The 27,995-nt window shown below is 54.0% G+C and overlaps 1 protein-coding gene across 1 annotated transcript; it reads left to right on the forward strand.

Annotated features, from left to right (window-relative positions):
• Positions 1-25: 25 nt before the first annotated feature.
• On the forward strand, positions 26-27,995 carry LOC142832231 (complement C3). The gene is made up of 41 exons (XM_075942553.1): positions 26-157; positions 1,140-1,329; positions 2,128-2,290; positions 2,386-2,456; positions 3,232-3,326; positions 3,424-3,506; positions 3,617-3,707; positions 3,793-3,895; positions 4,222-4,348; positions 4,463-4,578; positions 4,666-4,812; positions 5,296-5,505; positions 6,207-6,413; positions 6,820-6,978; positions 7,201-7,330; positions 7,834-7,905; positions 8,053-8,253; positions 8,902-9,010; positions 9,398-9,483; positions 10,142-10,284; positions 10,377-10,589; positions 11,480-11,546; positions 11,642-11,728; positions 12,795-12,998; positions 13,587-13,662; positions 13,938-14,097; positions 15,106-15,204; positions 16,663-16,819; positions 17,463-17,626; positions 19,079-19,237; positions 19,686-19,745; positions 19,852-19,942; positions 20,054-20,105; positions 22,633-22,720; positions 22,820-22,909; positions 24,169-24,274; positions 24,751-24,840; positions 25,419-25,502; positions 27,418-27,501; positions 27,581-27,716; positions 27,814-27,995. Exons 1-41 carry the CDS (start codon positions 84-86, stop codon positions 27,953-27,955), a joined length of 4,986 nt encoding a protein of 1,661 aa, XP_075798668.1. The 5' UTR covers positions 26-83; the 3' UTR covers positions 27,956-27,995.

The following is a 27,995-nucleotide window of genomic DNA, read 5'->3' on the forward strand; positions in this document are numbered from 1 at the left end:
AGAGGCAGCCCTCTGCAGACTGGCTCACTCCTGCCCGCCCCTGCCCCTCACCTCCCTCACTCCCTCCACCTTAGTCCTCCACTATGGGACCTGCTTCAGGGCCCCAGCTGCTGCTGCTGCTGCTTGCCAGCTCCCCCCTGGCTCTGGGGAGTCCCATGTAAGTAGTTACCTTCTGGGGTGCAGTTCCGGGTAGACTTCCTAAGTTACCTGGGTGAGAGTGCTCTCTGTGGGGGAAGGGTACAAGATATGGGTGTTAGGAGTTTGGGGTGGGGACTGGGAGATGGTTCGGTGGGGAAGAACTCTTGCTGCATGAACATGACCCTTGGTCAAAGTCCCAGCACCCATGAAAAAGCCAGGAGTGACCTTAGTGCCCGTAACCTCACACTGTATGGGGCTGGAGACAGCCCAGCACCAGGTTCAGAGAGAGAAGACCTTGGCTCTAGGGAGTAAGGTGTGTGAGTGGGAACACAGGACACGTGAATCGCCCTCGGGCCTCCACACGCACGCATGTCAGGAGCATGCACGTGAATGTATGAACACACAGAATCTGGTCTGCTTGAGTGTCAGGGTATTTACAGGCTCATGATCATCAAATCCCCTACTGTAGCATTGGGGTGCCTACTTATAGAACAGAAGATCTGTCGACTTATGGTGTCTGTGATGCCTCATGGTTTAGGCATTGGTGAGGTTGAGATTTGTGAATTGGGGCACTGTTGGGGTCTGCAACTGTTGACTGTGTGGACTGTCAAAAGCCAAGCTCAGATAGGGCCTGATGACTCTGGCCTGTTATCCCAGCTACTCTGGAGACAGAGGCAGGAGGCCCGCACATTCTAGACAAGCCTGGACTACATAGTGAATTCAGGGCTAGCTTGGGCAACTTAGCAAAGGGCAACTTAGCAAGACGCTGTCTCCAAATAGAAGAGTGAGAAGAGGTGAGGGTAGCTCGGTGATAGAGCACTTGCGCCTGCGAGCCAAGTGCTAAAACCAGGGAGAGCCAGCTTCCAGTGACTGAGGGGAAGGGAGAGGGAGGGAGCACTGAGAGCCCTCCAGAAGCAGCGACAGGGCCAGCCAGGCACTGACGGGTGAGGGCTGGAGTCTGCAGTCTTGAGGTGACATCCTCTCCGGTACTCCTCACGCAGGTATTCCATCATCACCCCCAATGTCCTGAGGCTGGAGAGCGAAGAGACCATCGTGCTGGAGGCCCATGAGGCACAGAACGACGTCCCAGTATCAGTCTCTGTGCACGATTTCCCAAAGAAGCAGGTGCTGACCAGCGAGAAGACAGTGCTGACAGGCGCCACTAGACACCTGGGCACCGTCACAGTCAAGGTGGGCAAGGGAATGTGGAACTACAGACAACTACAGCCCCTTAGGTCCAGCCTGAGTCCCCTCTCCTGAGTCCACTGAGCTCCGCCCCCTGAGCCCCTCCCATCTGAGTCCCACTCCTCTGAGCCCCACCCCTCAGACTCTACCTTCTAAGTCCCTCCCCTCCGTGCCCTGCCCCTCTAAGCCCCGCCCCTGGCCCCTCCCCTCTGCGTCTCCACTCCTCTGAGCCACTTGCCTCAGAATCTACCTTTTAAGTTCTTCCCCTATGAGCCCCACACTCTAAACCTCGCCCCTATGAGCTCCCTTACCACGCCCCCGCGCACCTATGAATTCTGCCATCTGAGCCCGTCCCCCATGAGCCCCGCCCACTTAGCCCCTCCCCTCTGAGCGGCGTCCACTTAGCCCCTCCCCTCTGAGCCCCTCTCCTCAGAATTTACCATCTAAGTCCCTCCCCTCTTAGACTCACCCCTCTGAGCTCCGCCCCTCTGAGCCCGCCCTCCGCAACTCTGAACTCCGCCCCTTTTAGCCTCTACCCTCTTAGCCCCTCCCATCAGAGTCCCCACACCTCTGAGCCACTCCCCTCAGAATTTACATTCTAATTTCCGCCACTCTGTGCTCTGCCACTCTGAGACCCACCCCTCTGAGCCCCTCCCCTCAGAATCTACCTTCCAAGTCCCTGGCCTCTGAGCTGCTGCAAAAATCCACTCCCTGACCACCGACACTCTGACTCCTGCCCCTCTGAGGGGAGACACAGAAGGTCCAGAGGCACATATGCCTGACTGCCCCCCGATCCATGTGCAGATTCCCGCCAGTAAGGAGTTCCAGACAAATAAGGGGCAAAAGTATGTGACAGTGGTGGCAAGCTTCGGGCAAACGGTGGTGGAGAAAGTGGTGCTGGTGAGCTTCCAGAGTGGGTACCTCTTCATCCAGACAGACAAGACCATCTACACCCCAGGCTCCACGGGTAAGGGCTGCGGGTGGCTGCACACACCAGGGCTGGAGGACCCTCCCAGAACCTGAGGTCTAATGGGACTCGCTTGTCTCCCCCACACCATCCAGTCCTCTATCGGATCTTCACCGTAGACGACGAGCTACTGCCCGTGGCCAGGACGGTTGTCATCACCATTGAGGTACCAGCTACTGAGTTTCCCAGAGAGCCTCAGAAAGGGGCAAATGGCTACACAGCATGGCCAGTGCAGAGGAGCCAGAGACCTAGGGATCCCCATAGGAGGGATACCAATAGGGAGGGTCATAGATGCAGGATCTGAACCCAGAGAAGCTCCCTGAGCCTGTTTCCCAATCAGAAGGTTGGGATGACCCTTAATTGTAACTCCCTGTAGTATAGTCTGCCCAGTAGAGGGCACCTGGGAAAGCCTGAGTGAGGATTTCCCCTCCTTCTCCCCCACAACCCTCAAGTGGCTCCCACTTCTTTAGAATCAAAGCCCAAGTCTTCCTTGCAGGGCACGAGGGCTGCTCATCCTGCTGCTCATCCTGCCGTGTTCCCTCCTTGCCTTCCTCCTCCCTCTGTCTCTCATTCCCTCTGCTACACACACACACACACACACACACACACACACACACACACAGACACACACACAGACAGACACAGACACACACACACACACCACCCCTGATCTTGTAAATACCCAGGCATTTGCTGGATGAACTATGTCCTAAGCCAGTGAGATCAGGCTATGTATGTAAACATACATAGAATGCACAGCACAGAGAGGCTGAGCCATCTGTCTGAGATCACCCAGCTTGTAAGTGGCACAGTAGGGATTTGAACCTAGGCAGAGTGACCAAGGTCTATGCTTCTAACTGCCACCTCAGCAGACATGGGAATGGTGTGGTTAGGCCTCTCAGAGTTGCTTTATCCCATATGCCTTTCCTGACTCCTTACAGACCCCCGATGGCGTGCCCATCAAGAGAGACACTCTGTCTTCCCAAAACCAGTATGGCATCTTACCCTTCTCTTGGAACATTCCAGAACTGGTCAAGTATGTCTGGGTCTCCAGGAACGGGACTCCCCTGTCCCAGGAGAGGGATGGGGAGGCACTTGGAGGCTCGGTGGGTCACACTCCTCATTTCTTGCAGCATGGGACAGTGGAAGATCCGAGCCTTCTACGAGCATGCACCACAGCAGATCTTCACCGCACAGTTTGAGGTGAAGGAGTATGGTAAGTCCAGGCGGACCGGACAGGCTCGGGATAAGGACAAGGCCGCCATGCCTGTGCTAACCTGGCAGCCCTGCCAACGCCATCTTTGCTATCTCCACACCACACCCCAGTGCTGCCCAGTTTCGAGGTCCTGGTGAACCTTGAAAAGCCATTTTATTACATCGACGACCCAAAGGGACTGGAAGTTTCCATCTCGGCCAGGTGAGGGTCGAGGAAGTGCATGGGGGACGGGTCTCCAGCCACAGTCAGAGAGGTCTTCAGTACCCGAAGTCTTCTTCCCTCGCAGGTTCCTGTATGGGAAGAACGTGGACGGGATGGCCTTCGTGATCTTTGGGGTCCAGGATGGCGACAAGAAGTTTTCTCTGTCCCAATCCCTCCAGCGCGTGGTGGTACTGCCCCAGCCCCTGACAGCCTGGAACCTTGCCATCTCCCCTGAGATCAAGGCCCGCCCCAGAGCCCCTCCCACCTCTTAGCTCCTCCCAGTCCCTCCTCTTGCTGAACCCACCCACTAGTTCTGAGCTCCTCCCCTTCCCAGCTCCTCCCTCAGGATCCTCTATCCTCCACAGATTGATAATGGTTGGGGGGAGGCAGTGCTCCAACGACAGACACTGCTGGATGGGAGCTCCTCCCAGTCCCTCCTCTTGCTGAACCCACCCACTAGTTCTGAGCTCCTCCCCTTCCCAGCTCCTCCCTCAGGCTCCTCTATCCTCCACAGATTGATAATGGTTGGGGGGAGGCAGTGCTCCAACGACAGACACTGCTGGATGGGGTACGGCCCTCCAACGCTGATGCCCTGGTGGGGAAGTCCCTGTATGTCTCAGTCACTGTCATCCTGAACTCAGGTAAGTCCTGTTTAGGTGAGGGAAGTCAGATAGCAAGGCTAGCCTGAGGGAGGAGGCCTGACTCTGAGGGGCAGTTGGGGAGCCTGCCCAGACATTTACCACTCCTCCCCTCAGGTAGTGACATGGTGGAGGCAGAGCGCAGTGGGATCGCGATTGTCACCTCCCCGTACCAGATCCACTTCACCAAGACACCCAAATTCTTCAAGCCAGCCATGCCCTTTGACATCAAGGTAAGATGAGGGGCCAGTCCCCACTTCCAGCTGCTTCCCTCCCACCACACCACCTGACACTTCCCCACCACCCGCCTCTGTCCACAGGTGTTTGTGACCAACCCTGATGGCTCTCCAGCCCCCCGAGTGCCCGTCGTCATTGAAGGAGTTGACTCACAGGCTGTCACCCAAGATGATGGTGTGGCCAGGCTGAGTGTCAACACACCCAACAACCGCAATAGACTGACCATCACAGTGAGTGTCCAGAGCTCAGCCCCTAGTCTCCACAGCCAGAGAACTACTCGGGGCTCTGCTGGCTTCGTGACGGGTTCCGTGGTCACCCTGAGGATGCCACATCGTTGCAATAAAACAACTGACAAAAACCACTTCAGGAAGGAAGGTGTCCAGAGAGTCCAGTGACTGGTGGTGCGCAGAGGCAGGAGACTACCTAAAGCAGCTGTTCACATGCCATCCGCAGAGATGAGCACTAGCATTCGTCTAGGCTGCTCCTTCCTCTTCAGTCCAGTGCTCTAGCTCAGGGGAGGACGGTGCCACCCACAGGGTGGGTCTTCCCAATCTAGCACCCCTCACTGGCATGATCAGAGCTCGCCTCCTGGTGGATTCTGCATGCTGTCTAGCTGGCAGTCAGTATGGAGCATCCCAAGGCCTGTTTGAGCTTCAGCGATTCCACCCTGGGCAGCGCTAGGAACCAGCGTGCCTCCCTCTTCCCCTACCTAGGTACGCACTAAGGACAGTGGTATCCTGGATACACGACAAGCAACCAACACCATGACGGCACAGCCCTATGGCACTATGCACAACTCCAACAACTACTTGCATCTGGCAGTGTCTCGTGAAGAGCTGAAACCAGGGGACAACCTCAAAGTCAACTTCCACCTTCGCGCAGACCCGGGCCAAGAAGCCAAGATCCGCTACTACACCTACCTGGTCCGTGGTCACCAGAAGCCTCAGCTCCCCTACACGACTCTCCAGTATCCTAAAGATCCCTGCCTGGCCCCAGGGTCTCCCCTGCGTATCTTAGGGATCCACACCCAGCTATATGGTCCCTGCCTATCCTAGGGATCCCCGCCCAGTCCTGGGATCTCCCCTGTCAATCATAGGGAATACTGCCCAGCCCTGTGTCTCCCCTGCCTATCATAGGGATCCCTTTTCAGATCCAGGGTCTCCCTTCCCATACTAGGGATTCCTACCCAGCCCCGGTGTCTCCCCTGCTCATCGTAGGGATCCAGGCACTGCCCCAGGGTCTCCCCTGCCCATCCTAGATATCCCTGCCCAGTCCTGGGGTCTCCCCTGCCCATCCTAGGGATCCCTTTCCAGCTCCGGGGTCCTCCTAACATTCCCAGGGATCCCTGCCCAACCTCAGGGTCTCCCCTAAAAATCCTAAGGATCCCTACCCAACCCCGGGTCTCCCCTGCCCATCTAGGGATCCCTGCTCACCCCCAGGATCTCCCCTGCCTATTCTAGGGATCCCTGCTCAGCCCCGGGATCTCCACTGCGCATTCTAGGAATCCCTGCCAAGCCCCGGGGTCTCCACTGCCCATCCTAGGGATCCCTGCACAGCTCCGGGGTCCCCTACCCATTCCACCTAGCCCCTTCCTGGTTCTCATGCCAGCCCATCATCCTTTCAGATTATGAACAAAGGGAAGCTACTGAAGGCAGGCCGCCAGGTTCGGGAGCCTGGCCAGGACCTGGTGGTCTTGGCCCTGCCTATCACCCCAGATTTCATTCCTTCCTTCCGCCTGGTGGCTTACTACACCCTGATTGGAGCCAATGGCCAGAGGGAGGTGGTGGCAGACTCTGTGTGGGTGGATGTAAAGGATTCCTGTGTAGGCACGGTGAGTCTCTCTCTCTCTTCATCTTCTCTCTCTTTCATGTCTCTTCCCCTCTTTCCTTTCTTTTTCTTAAAGACATTGTCTCACTATATCCCCTGAGTGTACTGAAATTCATTATGTGGACTAGGTTGGGCCTGGAACTCACAGTGTTCTGCCTGCTTTGCACCTCCATCACTTCAGCCCTTTGCATCCCTTCTTTCTCTCTTCTCTCTTCTCTTCCCAACCCTCTCCTGGCCTCGCTCACTTTCACTTATCTCTTCCCTCCACTCCTACCCCATTCTCTCTTCCTCCCACTCTCTCCCCCCATTTTCTCTTTCCCTTTAGTCTGTCTGTCTCCCCTCCTTTCCCCTCTCTCTCTGTGGTCCTTCCAGGGTTGACTCATCCATCTTGCTTCTCCGCCCCCCTATAGCTGATGGTGAAGGGTGACCCGAGAAATAACCGACAGCCGGGACCTGGGCAGCAAACAACACTCAGGATCGAGGGAAACCAAGGAGCCCGAGTGGGCCTGGTGGCCGTGGACAAGGGCGTGTTTGTGCTGAACAAGAAGAACAAACTCACTCAGAGCAAGGTGAGCACCTGCGTCCCAGAGTCTGGCCTGGAGGAGAGTCTGGGGAAACGAGGGTGTAGGGTGAGCCCGAGGCTGAGCTGGGAGATTGCTGGGGGCTGCATATGAGCATTTGAGGGATGAGGATGGCCAGGTCGAACATCATGGTGGGTTGCAAGAAGCTCTGCCGACCTGGCCTCTCCCCCTCCCACCTCTGCCACCCAACCCATCTCATGCCACCTGCAGATCTGGGACGTGGTAGAGAAGGCAGACATCGGCTGCACCCCAGGCAGTGGAAAGGACTATGCGGGGGTCTTCGCAGATGCAGGACTGGCCTTCAAAACAAATGAAGGCCTGCAGACTGAGCAGAGAACGAGTGAGAAAAGGGAACAGCGGTTGACAGGAGGGAGGACATGCCTTCACCCCCAGATGCCCACCAAGAGCAGGACCCTGAGAGCAGGAAACTGAGTCTCGGCCCCTCCTCCACCACAGCACCTCCTGTTTTGTTTAAAATTCATTTTCAATTGCATTTAATTGAAGTGGTGTGCGTATGTGTGTGCATGCTTCTGTGAATGGACATGTGCATGGGTGTGCATGCAGATATGCATAAATGTGCGTATGTGTGCACATGTGTCTGTGTGTGCTCACACCACAGCATGCATGTGGAGGTTAGAAGACAACGTGCACCAGTCAGTTCTCAGCTTCCACCTCTTTGGTCCTGGCAATCTAACAGGTCATCAGTATTAGCTGCAAGCCCCAATACCAACTGAGCCATTTCACCAGCTTCCATTGCTGCTCCCTGAGCCCAAGTCTCTTCTACTGCAAAAAAAGGTGCAATGAACCCCCATCTCCCCCATCTCACTCTGGGCTCTCCCTCAGATTCAGAGTGCATCAAGCCAGCTGCCCGCCGCCGTCGCTCAGTACAGCTGACGGAGAAGAGGATGGACAAAGGTTAGGAGTCCTCTGCTGATGCCCACCCTCACCCCGTTAGAATCCCAAGGGAGGCGGGGAAGGTCCTGCCATGGGAAATTCTGTCTGGAGCTGGGTCCTATGCTCTCCTGATGACTAAGGCTGACCCCAGGTCCGGGCCTCCCACAGCGGGTCAGTACACGGACAAGGGTCTGCGGAAGTGTTGTGAGGATGGCATGCGCGATATCCCTATGAGGTTTTCCTGCCAGCGCCGGGCACGCTTCATCAGCAAGGGGGAGAGCTGTGTGAAGGCTTTTATAGATTGCTGCAACTACATCACCGCGCTTCGTCAGAAGCACCAGCGAGACCAAGTGCTGGGCCTGGCCAGGAGTGAGTGGCAACTCACGGGGTGACATTGGGAATGGAGGCTCAAGGGAGAGGACAGGGCTTCTCAGTGATGCAGTGGCTGCACCTTTCTGCTGGAAGAGTAGCCCAAAGACTGTGACCCCAGCCCTGAACCCTGGGAAGACAGAATGAGGAGGATGGAGGCCAGCTGGTCTTCATAGCAAGGAAGAGGCTAAGGGAGTGAGGGAGAGCTAGCTTGGGGAAGGGAGAGGAGGAGAGGGAGCTCAGGGCATTCCTCACAATAACTATGCTCCCATTACACACCAAACCAAGGTTAAGTTCTACAACCATTCCACATTGAAGATAGATGTGGTGGAACATGCCTCTCATTCCAGCACTCAGGACGCTGAATTAAGAGGATTACTGCAGATCCCAGGCCAGCCTGGGCTACCTACTGAGTTCCAACCAGCTTGGATAATGCTCGTCTTGATTCCAACACATCCGTAGAACATGATTTTTAGTTTTTATTTCCTGGATGGAGAGAGGAATCCCCGCAAATCCCCAATGTGACTGGGACTGGCAGAAAACCCTCACCCCAGGGTGAATGCATTTACACAGCTCAGAAATGCATGCTAGGGAGCCACCCCAGAGTGGATCTTTTCCCAGACCACAGCTACATCTACCCATCCTCAGGTGACATGGATGAAGACATAATGCCTGAAGAAGATATCGTCTCCCGAAGCCAGTTTCCAGAGAGCTGGTTGTGGACCATAGAGGAGTTGAAGGAACCAGAAAAGAATGGGTATGGCTCGATGTTCATGGATAAAGGTGCTGCCTCCCAAGACAGACGCAGTGGAAGGGGATAACCAATTCCCACTGGTTGTCCTTGACCTCCACCTGAAGTCAGGGCAGAATGATGCCACACTATCTCTCACACACACAGAGTAGATATATTTTTTAAAATGTAAGTGAGGCTAAGACAGAAAGCATCTTCCCTGACAAGCTAATCTGCATAAGATTTGCTTGCTTGCACCTGCTAACTTCCTGTCTCCTCTGGAGTGACCATGGAGGTCCATGGCCTGCAACCCAGAGCTCCTCTCTCACCTGTCCCCAGGGGGCCTCCCACCTCCACACCCGTCTCCATCCTGCTAGATCTCACCACTTGAATTTAAATTTCTGCCCCACTCAGAATCTCCACGAAGGTCATGAACATCTTTCTCAAAGACTCCATCACCACCTGGGAGATTCTGGCAGTGAGCTTGTCAGATAAGAAAGGTAAGGGAGGGGCTAGGGAGGGGGCTCAGCGGTGAACTGCTCCCTTCAAACATCTCCCAAGCTCCAGCCGCAGAACCTGCAGAGAAAGCAGGGTGTCCTTGTGTCAGTTTGTCATCCCAACGCTGGGGAGCCAGGAACAGGAGGAGCACTGGATCTTCCTGGCCAAGCAGCAGAGCCAATCAGTGAGCTCCAGGGTCAGAAGAAAACCCGGGTCAAAAAATGAGATAGAGGGCCTGAGGAGCTCAGTGTCTAAAAGCATTTACTAATCTTGCAGAGGACCAGAATTCGGTTCCCAGCCCCCATTTTAGGCAGCTCACAACTGCTTACAGGTCCAGGGGAATCTGATGCCCTCTTCTGGCCTCCTTGGGTACTGCACTGATATGCACACAGACACATGTGTACATACATAAACTTCAATAAGGTGGAAGAGCAATTGAAGATGACACCCAGTGTCAATCTCCTGCCTCCACATGCATGTGCACATGTAAACACACAGGTGGACACAGCTGGCCGTGATGGCCATGTGCATGTTGTAGTCTCTACCTGTCTGCGAATGGGATCAGCCATGGCCGGCTAGGGAACTTGAAGCAGGTCCTGGCTGCCCCACCCCGCACAGCCCTCCCACTTGGACCCTTCACACTGCTCTCTCTGTCCACAGGGATCTGTGTGGCGGACCCCTATGAGATCACAGTGATGCAGGATTTCTTCATCGACCTGAGGCTGCCCTACTCCGTGGTGCGCAACGAGCAGGTGGAGATCAGAGCTGTGCTCTTCAACTACCGTGAAAACGACAAGCTTAAGGTGGGAGCCAGTCAGTTTGAACAGGACCCGTGAACCTGCCCTCACCTGCCCTCATCCCCCCTCACCTGCCCTGGCCCCTTTCTCCCCTGTAGGTGAGGGTAGAACTGTTGTACAACCCAGCCTTCTGCAGCCTGGCCACCGCCAAGAAACGCTACTACCAGATCGTTGAAATCCCTCCCAAGTCATCCGTGGCAGTGCCTTACGTCATTGTCCCCTTGAAGATCGGCCTCCAGGAGGTGGAGGTCAAGGCTGCTGTTTTTGGCCAGTTCATCAGTGATGGTGTCAAGAAGACCCTGAAGGTCGTGGTGAGTCCTTGGAGGCATCTGTTGCTCCTAGCCTTCAGATCTCCCTGCTGTGGGCCTGGCTCTGAGACACCAAGGATTATAGCAGGGCTCAGGTGATACAGAACTTAGAACTGGCTGGGTCTCGGTGTGTAGAGCCCTGAACTAGTTTATACAAATCTCTGGGCTCTGTGCTCAATGGGATATGGACTGTAATCTTAGCACTGAGGAGGTGGGGCAGGAGAATCATGGATTTGAGGACGGCAGGGATAACTCAATGGAACCCTGTCTCAAATTTTGAAAAAGGGAAAAGTCTTAGGGAGATGGCTCCCCTGGCCAAGTGCTTGCTGTCCAAGCATAAGAACATGAGTTCAGATCCCCAGAGCCAAAAGGGAAGACAGAGGAAAAGGATCACTGATTACCGAGAGACTGCCTCAAAGACAGGATCAGAAGAAGACATATAGCCTTGACATTTTTACATGCACACACTCACATGTATGCACACAATTTGCACATGCTCACAATGCATGCACACAATACATACATATGTGTACACACATGCGTACACACTACACATACACAAATGCACACCTCACATTACACATGCACTTACACAGGCATGCACACTAGAACACACTTGCATACATGCAAGCACACTTATACATACACATACACCCCAAACACGTGCACTCCCACGTTCACCTGCACAAAAGTGCTTGCACGCTTGCACACACTCACACATACACTCACACACACATACACACTTACACATGCACAAACATACATGTAGTGTAAGTTTTTTCCCCTCTTTAACCATTAAAGTATTCCTGTTATTCTTGAGCTAGATTGGTCACTTATACCGACCTAATTCATTACAATGTGTCTCTTGTCATTTAATCCATCCTCCTTCACAGCCAGAAGGCATACGAGTCAACAAGACTGTGATCACCCGTACACTGAATCCAGAGAAGCTTGGCAAAGGTGAGGAGGCAGGAAGAGCAGGCAGAGTGGTGTGGGGCACCAGGGAAAGGGCAGGGGGGCTGGTGCAATCCACCGCTCTCACTCTCACCCTGCAGACGGCGTGCAGAGGGAGGATGTGCCCGCTGCAGACCTCAGTGACCAAGTGCCGGACACGGACTCTGAGACCAGAATTCTCCTGCAAGGTAAGATGGCCACTTCCCTGGCATGAGGGTCCAGGCAGGGGTCAGGGCAGAAGCTAATGGAGCACTATCTCATGGGGGAAGGAGGAAGACCCTGCACCAGGAGACAGGATTCAAATCTCAACTCTACTATTTCAAGTTGATTGATCTGGGACTCATTTCTTAACATAATGCTTCCCCATGCCTCAGTTTCCCCTGTGAAAAATGAGGGCAACGATACTGTCTTAGTCACTGGTCTATCACTCACTGCCCGGAAATACCATGACCAAGGCAACTCTTATAAAGGAAGCAGTTACCTGGGGCTTGCTTACAATCAGTCCACAATCATCATGGCGGGGAAAGGACAGGCATGGAACTGGAGCAGTAACCAAGAGCTACATCCTGATCCACGGGCAGAGGGAGAAGGAGCGAGGCTGGGCCTGCTGTGGGCTTTTGAACCCTCCAAGTCCACCCCAGTGATGCACCTCCTCCAGCAATGCCACACCTCCTAATCCTTCCCAGACAGTTCTACTAACTGGGCACCAAGCATTCAGACATAGGAGGTGCTAGGAGCGATTCTCATTCAGACACCACAGATACTCTCTGCCTGTTTGCTGGAAGGGTTGGGCCATAGCATTTCCAACCCTCACTTTATCGGGAACAGTGTGGCTTGTGTCTGCACACAGGAGCCTCCTGCAGAAGTTAGTTCTGCAAATAGCACATGCTGGGAAAGATAATTAAATGAGAAGCCATGCCCTCCAAGTACAGAGGTTCTGCTCCTCTTACCTGGATCCAGGAAGAACGAGAAGGGGGTGTCGTACCCCTCTGACAAGCCAGCATAAGAGACAGTGCCCAACTCCAAAGTAATTTGGGGATTAAATGAGATGCTCTATGGAGCTCTCCAACAGACATTAGCAAGGAACTCTAAGCCAGAGCTGTCTGGCTGTTGCCATTATCTTGACTAAAGGTGAAATTAAATGTCCAAGATGAGGCACAACCTCCCCCTAAATCCTCCTGCAGTCCCCAAGTCCTGGGCTTCCTCTGGTCAGAGACAGAACTGACAGGCCTTTTCCTCCACACTCTGCTCCAGGGACCCCAGTAGTTCAGATGGTCGAGGACGCCGTGGACGCAGAGCGGCTGAAACACCTGATCGTGACGCCCTCGGGCTGCGGGGAACAGAACATGATCGGCATGACCCCCACAGTCATTGCCGTGCACTACCTAGACCAGACAGAACAGTGGGAGAAGTTCGGCCTGGAGAAGAGGCAGGAGTCTCTGGAGCTCATCAAGAAAGGTGGGGCCTGTGCTGGAAAACAGCAAACCAGCTTCTCTTCTGAAGTTCCCTCTGGTCCCCAGGAGCTCCGCCCCTCTGCCCAGAGGCCCCGCCTCTGCTCCAAACACTCCCTATCCCCACCCCTCGCACCCCCCACATGTCCTTCAGAGATGATTTCTCTCTCGTCTGGTCCCTGGACCCAGACTGAATCATCTTTCCAGAATCCACGCCCTACTTGAGCATGCTTCCCTCTCCTCACGCCTGTCCCACCCCTCAAAGCACTCTCTCTCTATGGGCTCACTCTCCTCAGGGAGGCCCACCCCCATTCCCAGCTCAGCTTTCCCTCTCCAAGCCTTCCTTTAAAACCCACTCCCTTCCCAGGATCTTGATCCTACCCTCTTTGAACCCTCATCCCACCTCACATAGGTGCCACCCTTGTCCTGCCCGTGGGGCACCCACTGCCCACCTTAGTCAGGCCAGGCTCAACTCACCCCTTCCTTTATTTTTTATTTTTTTTAAGATTTATTTATTTATCCACTTACTATCTTAATTACTGAGCCATCTCTCCAGCCCACCCCTTCCTTTAGTGACCCTTTCTACTTTCCACAGGGTACACTCAGCAACTGGTCTTCAAACAGCCCAGTTTTGCCTATGCTGCCTTCAGGGACCGGGCACCCAGCACCTGGTAAGTACAGATGCTCAGTTTGACCTTCTCTGCCTCTATAGCCACCCAAGCAAGGCCTGAATCCCTACCAAGAGTGGTTTGGCCCCTATCTGTCTACAGCCAAGGCTGCAGAACTGAATGAATCATAGACTTCTTTAAGCAACAGGCTTCATGCTCTTTGAGCCACCCAAACTCAGTGACTTGGGCACCACCACTCTCTGTTCATTGGTGGGTAAAGATGTCATTTTCTGACTCTCAAAGTCGAATGGTTCATATGTGGTGTTCCCTACCCCCAGGCTCACAGCCTACGTGGTCAAGGTGTTCTCTCTGGCTGCCAACCTCATTGCCATTGACTCTCAGGTCCTGTGTGGGGCTGTTAAATGGCTGATTCTGGAGAAACAGAAGCCGGATGGAGTCTTTCAGGAGGACGGACCCGTGATTCACCAAGAAATGATTGTAAGAGGCATGGGGATTCCAGACAGAGATGGGTAGAGGGTCCCAGGAGGGAGAGGAGAGAACACTGCTCCATCTGCTTGTCACTTGGTGGAGGTGGGAGCCCAGTGAATAAATATGTAAAACACTAAAGTATTGCAAGAATCCAGCGGCTGACAGAAACAGCCACAAGAGGGACATGCGTGGTATCATGCTTGGGAGAGACCAGAGAGCCCTCTAGGGGCACTCCTTTTTTTCTTTTTCTTTTTAAATATTTATTTATTTTGTATACAATATTCTGTCAGTCTGTATGCCTGCAGGCCAGAAAAGGGCACCAGACCTCATTACAGATGGTTGTGAGCCACCATGTGGTTGCCAGAAATTGAACTCAGGACCTTTGGAAGAGCAGGCAATGCCCTTAACCTCTGAGCCATCTCTCCAGTCCCCTGTCCATCTCTCCAGCCTTTCTTTTTCTTTTCTGAGACAGTATCTCACCATCCCATGGCTCACCTAGTAGTCTAAGCTGGCTGGTCCCTGAGCCCCAGAGATCCGGCCATCTCCGCCTGTCCAATACCGGGGTCACAAGTACATGCCACCACGCCCAGATATTTAATGTTTTAAAATGTGAGTTCTGGGACATCAGGCCCAGGCTTGAGGCTTGAGCCCTCTCCCCAGGTCCTACTAAGTGTTTGACTCATGATAGTCCACATTCTCTGTAGACCTGTCGGGGATCTCCACCGTAGATCAAGGAGCATTTGTCTGTCTGTGGAGTAGCTGACCGGCTCATGCCCATCCTGTTGGGCAAGAAGCCCAGTGAAGGCTAGCCATGTGTGCTTTTCCTCAACGATTACACCCTACTACACCCGGGACAGCAGTCCAGGGGGACCCCAGTGACACAGAATGAACAAACAATTCAATTGATTCACACTAGCCGGGTGGCAGTGCTGAGCCCAGACTCCACAAGTCTTCAGGGTACTTGACATCCAGGTAAAGACGCATAAAGACTCTCCTCTCTTCTGCTCCTCATCACAGGGTGGATTCCGGAACACCAAGGAGGCCGATGTGTCTCTCACAGCCTTCGTCCTCATAGCACTGCAGGAAGCCCGAGAAATCTGTGAGGGGCAGATCAACGTGAGTGTCCTGTCAGCCACCCAAACTGTGGGGAGGGGTGTTCTCGTTTCTTCTCTACTGCCGGGATCGAACACTAAGACCAAAAGCAACCGAGGGAGAGAAGGGTTTCTTTCAGATTATTGCTCCAGATCATGGACATCCCCGGGGGGTGGGGAAGTTGAGGCAGGGAATCAAGGGCAGGCATGTTTGCTGTTCCATTACCTCAGACCAATGACCTCAGCTCACTCACAGCCAAAGCAATGGTGCTGCTGGCTGCTTCACTGGCAGGCTTAGACCTTGGACAGCTCAGGACCACCTGCCTAGGAATGGTGCTGCCCACAGCAGCCTTCCCACATCTCCTAACACTGAAGAGAATCCCCACAGACGACCAAGGTCCCACTGATCTAGGCAGTTCGCCAACTAGGGTTTCCCTCTCATACCCCGGGCTATATCAGGCTGACAGTTGACGCTAATGAGGGGAGAGGTTGTTGCCTTGAGCTGGGAGGTTTGGCCCTCTCTACAAAAAATGGTCTGACGAAAAACCATGACACCTGGTGTGTATCGCTGTGATCTCAGATGTTTTCACAAAAACCTCTGGAAAAGTATATGACTTTTCCTGGGGAGACAAAAAGAAATGTCTATCATCCTAGATAGTGATCAGTACCAAACCAAAAAAAATGATTGCCCCAAGTTCAGCTTGATGAACATTGCATCAAGTTTATTGGGGTCACCTATGGGAGCATGGGGACGCAAGGGCAGCTGAATTGCCGAAAGGCCCACACCGTGGACAATGAGTCACAAAAGCTGCACAGCTAGAGATCCCTGTGCAGCCTGTGGTCGGGTCTACTCTAGAGACACCCCCCCACAGGGTAGCTTTCTGCCTTTTTAGCCAGGAGGGGATTTCTCCATCTCTCAGCTCTCACAAGAGTCCCGAGTTTGGGGCCCTCTAAGCCTTTAAGTCTCTTGCTGTCTTTCTGAGTTTTATGAACCACTGCCACTCTCTCAGAGGGAATGTTTCAACTCAGCGTGAACAGCTACCCACCCATCCAAGTTCAGTGAATGTGTAAATGGCAAACCCCTCCTAAGGCGACATGGTGACCATGAAGATGGAGGAAGGCTCCAGCTGGCATGCTGGATCTGCTTTCTAGTATATGCCATCGTGGGACATTTTATGACGTCGTTTTGTTTAGTGACAACCTCTGGGGAGTATTTACATGACCATAATTCACCATTGTTATGAGGCATGGCTCATCCACCCAAGAACCCACAGTCACACCCCCTTCTGCACACCCCTAGTGTACAGACTTCTCTAGGCGCATAAAAGGGTTCAGCAGAGGGCACCACACTAGTCCCAATGACTAGAGGACTCTTAAAGTCAGGGGAGTCCCATCACCAAATACAGGGGAGCCTTACAGGGCAGATGCTATCCTGGTGGCCCAGAAGTCATGTTTGTGAGATCCCAACTGTTGTGTCTCACAGAGCCTCCCTGGGAGCATCAACAAGGCAGGGGAGTACATCGAAGCCAGTTACCTGAACCTGCAGAGACCATACACAGTGGCCATTGCTGGGTATGCCCTGGCCCTGATGGGGAAACTGGAGGAGCCTTACCTCAGCAAGTTCCTGAACACAGCCAAAGGTGAGGAATCGCCTCAAGGGGAAGGGTGTGTGATTTGGGGTGAGGGTCACCTCAAGGGGAAGATCCTGGACACACAGTGAGCCAGGCTGCATGGTTCTTAGCTGAGGGGTGGGGTGTACGGCCCCACACTGACTGCATTGGATCCCTCTCAAGTCTGTTGACTCTTCAATGTAAATCACACAAGAGTCCTGGAGCATCTTTCATTCAACCATACCCTGGGCATTCACATCTGAAGGGCGACTGAAGGAGAGGCAGGGGCTGCTGGACTGGAGATGCTCTTGAGTTCTTTTCCTGTTGTTGTTATAAAGTGCCCCAGTGAAAGCAACCCAAGGGAGGAAGGCTTCATTTCAGCTCACGGGTGGAATCCATCAAGCTGGGAAATCAAGGCAGTGAGAGCTAATCGGAAACCAGACAGGTGCTGGGTTCATTCCTCCATCTTACACATTCCGGTACCCACCCCAGAGAAAGGTCACGATGGGTTCTTCCATATCAGGGGATTGTCTCCCAGGTCACTCAGACTGACAGTCCCCACTGAGCACAAGAGGGTTGGACATAAGCATGGCCACCCGGACATGGGGCAGGCCAGATCCCGAGTCACTCTCAGGTACACAGTGGATGAGAGGCTGGGGTGTTTCCTGTGCAGATCGGAACCGCTGGGAAGAGCCCGGCCAGCAGCTCTACAATGTGGAGGCCACGTCCTATGCCCTCCTGGCCCTGCTGCTGCTGAAAGACTTCGACTCTGTGCCTCCTGTGGTCCGCTGGCTCAATGAGCAAAGATACTACGGGGGCGGCTACGGCTCCACGCAGGCAAGTGGGCTCCCCGCAGGCATGTGGGCTCCAGTTCCAACGTTTGCTTCCCAGGTTTCCCGGAGGAGACACCAAGACCCAGGCATGTAGCTCCTCCGTCTGAGCAGTGCAGGAGACTTCAGACTAACGGAGAAACTGCATCATGTGCCTTGTTTCCCAGGCTCCCAATGGCACCCTTGCTTACTAGAGGGTTCTGGATTATATTCTTCATACTAGACTCCCAATACTTCCCCGTTCTCATTTAAATGTTCTAGATCATGTTCCTAGGCTCCCCCCCCAACAGCACCCTAACTGGAAAGTTCTAGGTCACGTTCCTATTTCCATCAGTCTTTTGATGCCTCCCATCACTTGAAGATTCTAGAACATGGTCTCAATTTGACCTGGCTCCCAGTGTCTCCCTTTGTCATGTGTGGGCTCTAGATCATGTTCATGGGTTCAGTATACTCCCAATGTCACCTTATCACTGGAGGGTTCTAGATTGCTTCCTTCCTCCATTCCATGGGACTCCCAATGTCTGTCTGTCAGTCAGTCTGTCTCTCTCTCTCTCTCTCTCTCTCTCTCTCTCTCTCTCTCTCTCTCTCTCTCTATCGTGTGTGGGTTCTAGATGGCATTCTCTGTTCCGGGTTCTCAAATGTCACACTCTCCTATCAGTGAGTTCTAGACCAAGATCCCAATACCACCCACCTTTCATGTTTTGTCGTTGGTGTATTCTATTTCTGTTCTCACCTCCACAAGGGGACTGCCCAATGCATCTTTCTCTAGAACTTTCCAGATGATGGTTTTGGCAATTTAGGCCAAGCTCAGGCTCGGGCTTGATCTTTCTTTGGGCTCCCAGTCACTTTTCGGTGTTCCATCCTCCATATCACTTCAGAGGTTGGTGCCCCCACACTCTGGGTCTATTGTCTTTCTCATGAGATGGTTCTAGACTAATTCCTGGCTCCCTAAGCCCTAGAGTCCTCCCTTGTGAGGAGTTTTGAGGTTATAGACCTTCAGTCTTACACATGGACTGCCACCTGTGAGGTGGCAGGGAAGCCTGTTTCTTCGGCACCCCTCGGCTGCAGCTCAGTCCAGGTTGCAGGGAAGAAAAGGGAGGCATGTGTATGTCCTGGTAGATACTGGTGTGTTTTCAGCATCGGCGGCATCTGAACAAAACCTTGCTCCCTTGGAGGATTGTAGACAGTCCTTTGGTGCCTAGTGACCTCTGATACTCCCTTCACCGTTGGGTGGTTCCTAGGCCACAGGCCGACTGATAACCATCCCTGGCCCAATTTTCTCTCACAGGGAGCTCTGGGACATCCACCCCTTTCCAACTTTATCTTTGCAGTCTCCGGCAGGTTCTGTGTGTGGTACTGATGCCATAATTCTGACCCATACATGATCATCTCTCCCCAGCACTTCCTAACCACCAATGAGAATGCAAAGCTAACCATCTTTCCCTTGCACGGGCTCTAGGCGACCTTCATGGTATTCCAAGCCTTGGCCCAATACCAAACAGACGTCCCTGACCACAAGGAGTTGAACATGGACGTGTCCTTCCACCTTCCCAGCCGCAGCGCCCCAACCATGTTCCGCCTGCTCTGGGAAACTGGCAGCCTCTTACGATCAGAAGAGGTATGGTTTTACCCCTCCCTCCCTCGCATCCACCTTCTGTACCATCCAGGGCTGCAGGAGAGAGGTCAGATGCCTTGCGGGAGCCATATGCGCTCACGTGTATGCATGTCTGTGTCCAGGTGTGGGTACATTTGTGTGGTGGGGGCGGAGGACAACCTTACATGCCATCCCTTAGGTGCTGTCCATATTACTTGTTGAGCTAAGTCTCTCACTGGGCTAAAGTTTACCAAATAGACTAGACTAGGTGGCCAGCAGGGCCAAAGATCCCCCTGTCTCTGCCTCCCCAGTGCTAGGATCTCAAGCCCATGACCAGTTTGTTTCACATGGATTCTTGGGATCAAACCCAGGTTCTCACGTTTATCAGACAAGCACCTTGCCTACTGGGCCATCTTCCTGGTCCTGAAGCTGGCTGTTAACTTCCCCTCTTCTCTCCCCCAATCCTGTGCAGACCAAGCAAAATGAGGCATTCTCTCTGACAGCCAAAGGAAAAGGCGAAGGCACATTGTCGGTAAGGAAGGGGACCCACACCTTCTGGGCCCATCTTTTTCTCCTGCCCCCTCTCCCTGTCCTCAGCCGTTCAGTGTTCTCATGGAATCCTGTGCTCATCCCCCCAGGTAGTGACAGTGTATCATGCCAAAGCCAAAGGCAAAGCTGCCTGCAAGAATTTCGACCTCAGGGTCACTATAGAACCAGCCCCTGACACAGGTAAGAGGAATGACCCCCCTGTCACCTTCTGACCCCAGTCCTGTCCCATCCCTGTCCTCCTCCTGAACCAGGACCCAAAGATACCACGTATCCTTCTGCTTCTATTTGTAGCCAAGAAGCCCGCAGATGCCAAGAGAACCATGACCCTTAGCATCTGTACCAGGTGAGGATCTGGGTCCCTGAGGTTCATCCTGGTTACTCTTTCCCTGTAGAAAGACTTCGTCTTCATGGTACGCCAGAGCCCCTGCTTTGGGCATGCCACAAGCACTGTACCCATGAGTGGTCTCCTCAGTCCATCTCCTTTCCCTCTGTTCACGTCTTCATTCGCGCTGGCAAGCTTGCCATCCCCCGGGCACACCACACATCTCTCACAAGACCATTCCCTCCATCGTCCCTCCTGCCTAGTGCTTTTGGCACACTCAGACTTCACTGCTGGGACAGTTTTTGCTTTTCTTATTTGTGACCATCTCTGTTGGCCTGTTTCCTCTCTCCGTGATCTGTGAATGCACACGCTCGCGCATGCGTCGTGTATGTCTGTGTCTGTGTATGCGTGCACATGTGTGTATATGTATGTGAGTGTGTGTTTGTGTGTACGCATTTTTCATGTCACAGCTTACACATGGAGGTAGGAAGACAATTTGTAGGAGTTGGATCTTGCTTTTCACCATGTGGGGTCCTGGGATTGAACTCAGGTTGTTAAGTGCAGTGGTTCACACCTTTACCCACTGAACCATCTCACTGGCCCTCCACCTTGTTCTTTGAAACAGGTCTCTCGCTGGCCTGGAATTGGCCAAGTACACAAGGCTGGCCAGGCAGTGAGCCCAAAGATCCTCCTCACTGTGCCTCCAGGGCTGGAACTATAAGTGTGTTCCAGGGAGATTGGCTAAGTGATTAATGGCATTAGCTACCATGGTTGATCTCTTCTTCTTCTTAACATCGATAATAAGGGATTAAACTCAGGTCCTCATGTTGGCACAGCAAGCACTTTACTGATTAAGCTGCCACGCTGGCCTTCCACACTGCCACGCCAGCCCTCCACACTGCCACGCTCCCTTCCACACTGCCACGCCAGCCCTGCACACTGCCACGCTGCCTTCCACACTGCCACGCTGACCCTCCACACTGCCACGCCAGCCCTCCACACTGCCACGCTGCCTTCCACACTGCCACGCCAGCCCTCCACACTGCCACACTGCCTTCCACACTGCCACGCCAGCCCTCCACACTGCCACGCTGCCTTCCATATTGCCACGCCAGCCCTCCACACTGCCACGCTCCCTTCCACACTGCCACGCTGCCTTCCACACTGCCACGCCAGCCCTTCACACTGCCACGCTGCCTTCCATATTGCCACGCCAGCCCTCCACACTGCCACGCTCCCTTCCACACTGCCACGCTGCCTTCCACACTGCCACGCCAGCCCTCCGCACTGCCATGCCGCCTTCCACACTGCCACGCTGCCTTCCACACTGCCACGCCAGCCCTTCACACTGCCACGCCAGCCCTTCACACTGCCACGCTGCCTTCCACACTGCCACGCTGCCTTCCACACTGCCACGCTGCCTTCCACACTGCCACGCCAGCCCTTCACACTGCCACGCCAGCCCTTCACACTGCCACGCTGCCTTCCACACTGCCACGCCAGCCCTTCACATTGCCACGCCAGCCCTCCACACTGCCACGCCAGCCCTCCGCACTGCCATGCCGCCTTCCACACTGCCACGCTGCCTTCCACACTGCCACGCCAGCCCTTCACACTGCCACGCCAGCCCTTCACACTGCCACGCTGCCTTCCACACTGCCACGCTGCCTTCCACACTGCCACGCTGACCCTCCACACTGCCACGCCAGCCCTTCACACTGCCACGCTGCCTTCCACACTGCCACGCTGCCTTCCACACTGCCACGCCAGCCCTTCACACTGCCACGCTGCCTTCCACACTGCCACGCCAGCCCTTCACACTGCCACGCTGCCTTCCACACTGCCACGCCAGCCCTTCACACTGCCACGCTGCCTTCCACACTGCCATGCTGTCCCTCCACACTGCCACGCCAGCCCTTCACACTGCCACGCTGCCTTCCACACTGCCACGCCAGCCCTTCACACTGCCACGCTGCCTTCCACACTGCCATGCTGTCCCTCCACGCTGCCTTCCACACTGCCACGCCAGCCCTCCACACTGCCATGCTGCCTTCCACACTGCCACGCCAGCCCTCCACACTGCCACGCTGCCTTCCACACTGCCACGCTGCCTTCCACACTGCCTTCCACACTGCCACGCTGCCTTCCACACTGCCACGCTAGCCCTCCACAATGCCACGCTGCCTTCCACTCAGCCACGCGAGCCCGCCAGACTGCCATACAGCCCTCCACACTGCCATGCCGGTCCTCCACCACTCCATACCATGCTGCCACATCCACACTGCCACACCAGCCCTGGGATGACTCACTAAGTAGCCCAGGCTATCCTCTGCCCATAATCCTCCCACCTCAGCCTCTGCCAGCATCATGTACCACGATGCCTCTCTGTGTCTACGTACATTGCCCTCAGACAAATGTCTCCAAAACCGACTCTTCTTCAGTGCTGGGTGGGAAGCAGGAGCCTGGAGTGAGAACCATCATCCAGACACTGACCCTGGATGCTGCCCCCATCCTGAAATCACACAACATTTTATTCTGCCATGGACAGGTACCTGGGAAATGTGGATGCAACCATGTCCATCTTGGACATCTCCATGATGACTGGATTTGTTCCAGACACAAAAGACCTGGAACGGGTAGGGAGCTGGGGGCTGGGGTGCAGGAGAAGAGTCTGAGATCTGGAAGAGGCTGCAGGGAGACGAGGAGGGATTTTCACCAACTCTGCTCTCCCTCAGCTGAGCACGGGAGTGGACAGATACATCTCCAAGTACGAGATGAACTCAGCCTTCTCCACCAAGAACACCCTCATCATCTACCTCGAAAAGGTACTGTTGCCTCAGGGGGGCTTCCATGCCTCTCTTCCTTCCCCTTCCTAGCTGAGTTTCTCCCTTCATTGTGACAGTTAGCTCAGGCTAGCCCCAGGCGTGGGAATACAAGATCTGTGCTGTGAGGTAGTCAGAGAGTTTGTAAAATAAGGTGACCAGCCTAAGACTGTCACCAGTCTCCCTCATAGTCTAATTGGTGTGGGTAAGTGAAAAGAGACCGAGTTCTGCTCCGTATGCAGGGACCAGACTCCTTCCACATTGGGGTCTGTCATCCTTAGGATCTTCACATTTGTAGCAATAGCCTAAGAGAAGTGAACTTTGAGTGAGTTTGACAGTGAATGCAGGGTCTCTCTGTGTAGCCTGAACTGGCCCCAAACTAACAGTTCTTCCTGCCTCGTCCTCCTGAGCACAGGAGTGATAGTGGTACGTCACCATACCTGGCTATCTGTGATGTTTCATGAGCACTGTCACAGCACCCTTCATGTTGTTCTCACAAAACACCTGAGGTGGTGTGACATAGAGCGGGACTTAGCTCAAAGTATTGGATAAGAACGGCCAGAGACTGATTGATCTCAACTATTTAGCCTCTAACAAAAGCGTCCAGGCATGATGAACAGAGAGAGTGTAAGGACAAAGCCGCACACTGCAGGCAGGGCCGAGAGAAGTCCAGGAAGCCCACTCGTTTTTGTAATGACCTACATCACAGTGACAAAGCCAGCTCCTCCCAGACAGGCATTAATCCCCTATGACGCAGTTATCTCCCCTAAAGGTTGGGTCTAGTTTATGCCATTACATTGTGGCTGTGGTATAAATTAAGAGAAGTCATATTCAAACAACAGCAGGGAGACAGTGACCAGCCGGCCAGAGCTCTGTCACCTGATACCTCTAACTGGGAGTGAGGTTGCAAACATTCACTGATGCTGATTCTTTCCACACCTTCTAGAGCAGGGCTTCTCAACCTTCCTGACACCACAACCCTTTACTGTGCCTCCTCGTGTGGTGCCGACCTCCAACCATAAGATTTGTTTTATCAGTACTTCATAACTGAAATTTACTAGTGTTATGAATCATAACGTAAATATCTGTACTTTCCGATGGTCTCAGTTGATCCCTGTGAAAGGGTCATTCAACCCCCAAAGGGCTTACAACCCACAGGTTGAAAACCACTATTCTAGAATATGCTTGGTCCCACAACTCTTCACGGTGGTTCCAAGGGCTCCCCTGTGACACTCACTGACCAGCTCCATTCTTCCCCTCAGATCTCACACTCTGAAGAAGAATGTCTATCCTTCAACGTTCACCAGTACTTCAATGTGGGACTCATCCAGCCCGGGTCGGTCAAGGTCTACTCCTATTACAACCTGGGTGAGCAGCCAGCGAGGACTGGATATTGGGTGTTCTGGGTGTTCAAGGAACCTGGAGATCTGAGCATCAGATCTGGCAACACCAATGATCAAACATTGGGGGTCCTGGGGATCCATGTGTTGAGGTTCCTTTGGTCCTAGGAATAGAAGAATTGGGATACTCGGAGTCCAAGGATTTGAGGGTTGGGGTTTTGAGGATCCCAGAGACCTAGAGGTTGGAGGTCTGAGGGTCACAGGGATCTGGAGGTTGGGGGGCCTGAGAATCCCAGGGACCTAGAGTTTTGACATCTGAACATCTCAGGGCTCTAGATGGAGTCTCAATACAATACCGTCTAAAGGCTGAGCGTCACAGGGGTCTGAGTGTGGGGACCCAGCATCTCAGCACTAAGGGAACTCAAACATTGGGCATTTCCTAGCAGGAATGATATGCGTGGTGCAGTTCCTTGCCCTCTGACTTCTCCTCACCTCTCCCCACAGAGGAATCCTGCACCCGGTTTTACCATATGGATAAGGAGGATGGAATGCTGAGCAAGCTCTGCCACAACGAAATGTGCCGCTGTGCTGAGGGTGGGCACCAGGAGGGTGGCCGCCTGGAGGGTGGGCACAAGGAGGGTGGGCGCCTGGAGAGTGGGCACCAGGAGTGTGGGCAACAGAGGTGGACACCAGGTGGGTGGGCACCTGGAGGGTAGGCACCTGGAAGGTGGGCATCAGGAGGGAGCACATTAGGAGAGTGAGCACCAGGAAGATGGGCACCAGGAGGGTGGACATCAGGAGGGTGGGCAGCTGGAGGGTGGACAACAGGAGGGTGGGCAGCTGGAGGGTGGACATCAGGAGGGTGGGCACCAAAAGGGTGGGCACCTGGAATGTGGGCACTATGAGTGTGGGTACCATGAGGGTGGACGACAGGAGGGGGCACCAGGAAGGTTGGCACCAGGGGTGTGGGCACCTGGAGGTGTGAAGGGTGGATCCGGGCAAGACACAGCGACACAGACTCTCTTCCCCCATGGGTGGGGAATGGCCTGAAAGCCTCGTCCAGGGGATATGGAGTGGGATAGGTGTCCCCTCTGGGCCCAGCCCCAACACATACAGTGGGTCCTGGAGGGTCAGAGGGACTTAAGAGCCTGTGTTACCCCTCGCCCCCGCAGAGAACTGCTTCATGCATCAGTCACAGGACAAGGTCAGCCTGAACGACCGGCTGGAAAAGGCTTGCGAACCTGGAGTGGACTACGGTGAGTGTGGCTTCTAGTGGGTTTGTCAGACCTTGCAGAGTTAGAGACAGGTGGCTTGATGGTGTGTGACCAGCAGGGAACAGCCGTGGTGCGTGTGGCTGTGTGCGATTGTTGTGTTTGGGACATGTGTAGATGTGTAGCGAAGGGCCGTTGGCCGTGTTGTGTGATGTTCCCTGGGGAGACATTCACCCCAGATAGAGCACAGACCACCCAGGTCCAGCCTGCTGAACCAGTGAGTTGCTGGGGTTCCTCATGAGAGCTGGAATGAGGGGTTCCTTGCAGGAGGGTGAATGACTTTTATAGGCTCTGGAAGAGGCCTTGTGGGCCTTGTAAGTCTCACTTATTTCCTGAGTCTCAAGGGCCCTTCCTCCGGAACCTGAAGTTTCAGTGACAAGAACGTAGCTAAACAGTAGGGAATCTGTGGTGAGAGAAGGTGGGTTGACCATGGGTAGGGTTGGCCAGGAGGCTGTAGTCCATAGACATGGCTGAGTGGGACTGTGGATGGGGACAGCTCAGTCAGTGTGGCTCTGGATACCCCAACACCTAGCTAAAAAACTCAGCATGGTGGCACCTGTCACTAACTTGAGCACCAAGGAGGTAGAGCCAGGAGGTTCTCAGGGCCAACCTAGCCCTATCAGTGAGTTCAAGGTCTCAGTGAGATCCTGTCTCAAATAAACCACAAGGAAAAAGGCTGGCTGGAGAGCTGTCTCTGTGGGTTCAAGCACTCCACATCAGATGTCTGGAATGTCACCTCCAGGAGAACCAGAACCCTCTTCTGGCTTCTGCAAGTGCTGCACTCACACACATAGACACATGCAAAAACAGAAAAGGACAAAGGTAGTCTCTGACCTCCACACACACACACACACATGCACCCGCCCACACACATGACCATGTACATGTATTCCGATTGGCTTCTCTGTGACAGAGGATGACCTAAAGCATCTGGGGAGGCAAAGTTTTATTTCATTTTATAGTTGACCGTTTGTCATCAAGGGAAGAATTGAAGCAGAGACCACGGAGGAATGCCGTGTCCTAATACCCGAACACCCTGGCCTGCTTAGCTACGTTTCTTAAACAGCCCAGGCCCACCTGCCTAGGGATGGCATTGCTCACCGTGGGCTGGACACTCCTTATTAGTTAGCAATGAAGGAGATGCCCCCACAGACATAGCCACAGGCCACGCTGATGAAACAGTTCCTTAGCTGAGATTCCCTCTTCCAGGTCTGTCAAGTGGATAACAGATACCATGAACATTGTCACACAGACACAAACACGCACACATGGTAGCTACAGCTGTGCATGAGCCTGTAGCTGTAGGTGATTGTAATTGCACATGCCTGAGTGTGAACTGGATGTGTGTTTTGGTGACAGTGGTGACTTTGCATAGCTGTATATTTGCAGTGAGTGGTCAGGGGTGACTGTGGATGTCAGTTATAGCCATCATGAACATGACTGTCCTTACACCTGGCTAATCATGTGTGTGGTGTGATCTGGCCAGTTACCATGGTTGCATGATACTGTCATCTGGATGGCTGTGCTGAGAAGAGTTGCCTCTGTCTGTGACTACTTGCCTAAGACTCTGATCGTGTCCATGGTATGGGTGTCTATGAAAGTGCACGTGGTTCTGTGGCCTGGGGTTGCCCGTAGCCTCAGTCACATGAGACTTCACCATGGATGGCTGTGCCAGTATACTACTCCCAGGTATTCCTGGCGGATTACATGAGTGTGTCTGAGCGTGGCTGTGGGATGGCCTGGTTGTGTGCATTCCTGGGAGGTGTCAAGCTAAGGTGTTGGTGGCTCTAACTTAGCCTGTCTCTGCTTTTGGTGGGGGAGTCACATGGTCAGGTGCATGTGCTGGCGAGAGCCCACTGGCCAACCCAGCTCATGCCCATCACTGCCCCTCCCCCTACAGTATACAGGACCAGGCTAGTTGCTACGAAGCTGTCTAATGACTTCGATGAGTATGTCATGACCATCGAGCAGATCATCAAGTCAGGTAGCTAGCCCTCTGTCCTCCCACCTCCCCATCCCCGCTCCCTCTGCGGGAGCTCAGCCTCCCCTTCCCTGCTCCACAGGCTCAGATGAGGTGCAGGTCGGGCAGGAACGCACGTTCATCAGCCACATCAAGTGTAGGCAATCCCTGAAGCTGCAGAACAAGAAGCAGTACCTCCTGTGGGGCCTGTCCTCTGACCTCTGGGGAGAGAAGCCCAAGTAAGTGTCCACCCTGCTGCTGTGCTGTGCAAGTGGCTGACCCTTTAGCCCCACCCACTGCCCCTGGAGCCACCCTCACCTGTTCTCCCTTCCCCAGCACCAGCTACATCATTGGGAAGGATACTTGGGTGGAGCTCTGGCCCGAGGCTGAAGAATGCCAGGATGAGGAGAACCAGAAACAGTGTGAGAACCTCGGGGCATTCACAGAGACCATGGTGGTCTTCGGCTGCCCCAACTGACCACAGCCCAGCCCTCCAATAAAGCTTCAGTTATATTTCA

The sequence above is a fragment of the Microtus pennsylvanicus genome, chromosome 12, assembly GCF_037038515.1.
Source record: "Microtus pennsylvanicus isolate mMicPen1 chromosome 12, mMicPen1.hap1, whole genome shotgun sequence".
Taxonomy (NCBI): domain Eukaryota; kingdom Metazoa; phylum Chordata; class Mammalia; order Rodentia; family Cricetidae; genus Microtus; species Microtus pennsylvanicus.

Bases quoted from the DNA above. Each gene is read 5' to 3' on its own strand.
- LOC142832231 (XM_075942553.1), top strand. From the start codon at position 84: ATGGGACCTGCTTCAGGGCCCCAGCTGCTGCTGCTGCTGCTTGCCAGC. The intron at 8,254-8,901 runs GTGAGTGGCAAC...ACCCATCCTCAG, and splicing joins AGTGCTGGGCCTGGCCAGGA to GTGACATGGATGAAGACATA. The intron at 25,503-27,417 runs GTGAGTGTGGCT...CTCCCCCTACAG, and splicing joins CGAACCTGGAGTGGACTACG to TATACAGGACCAGGCTAGTT.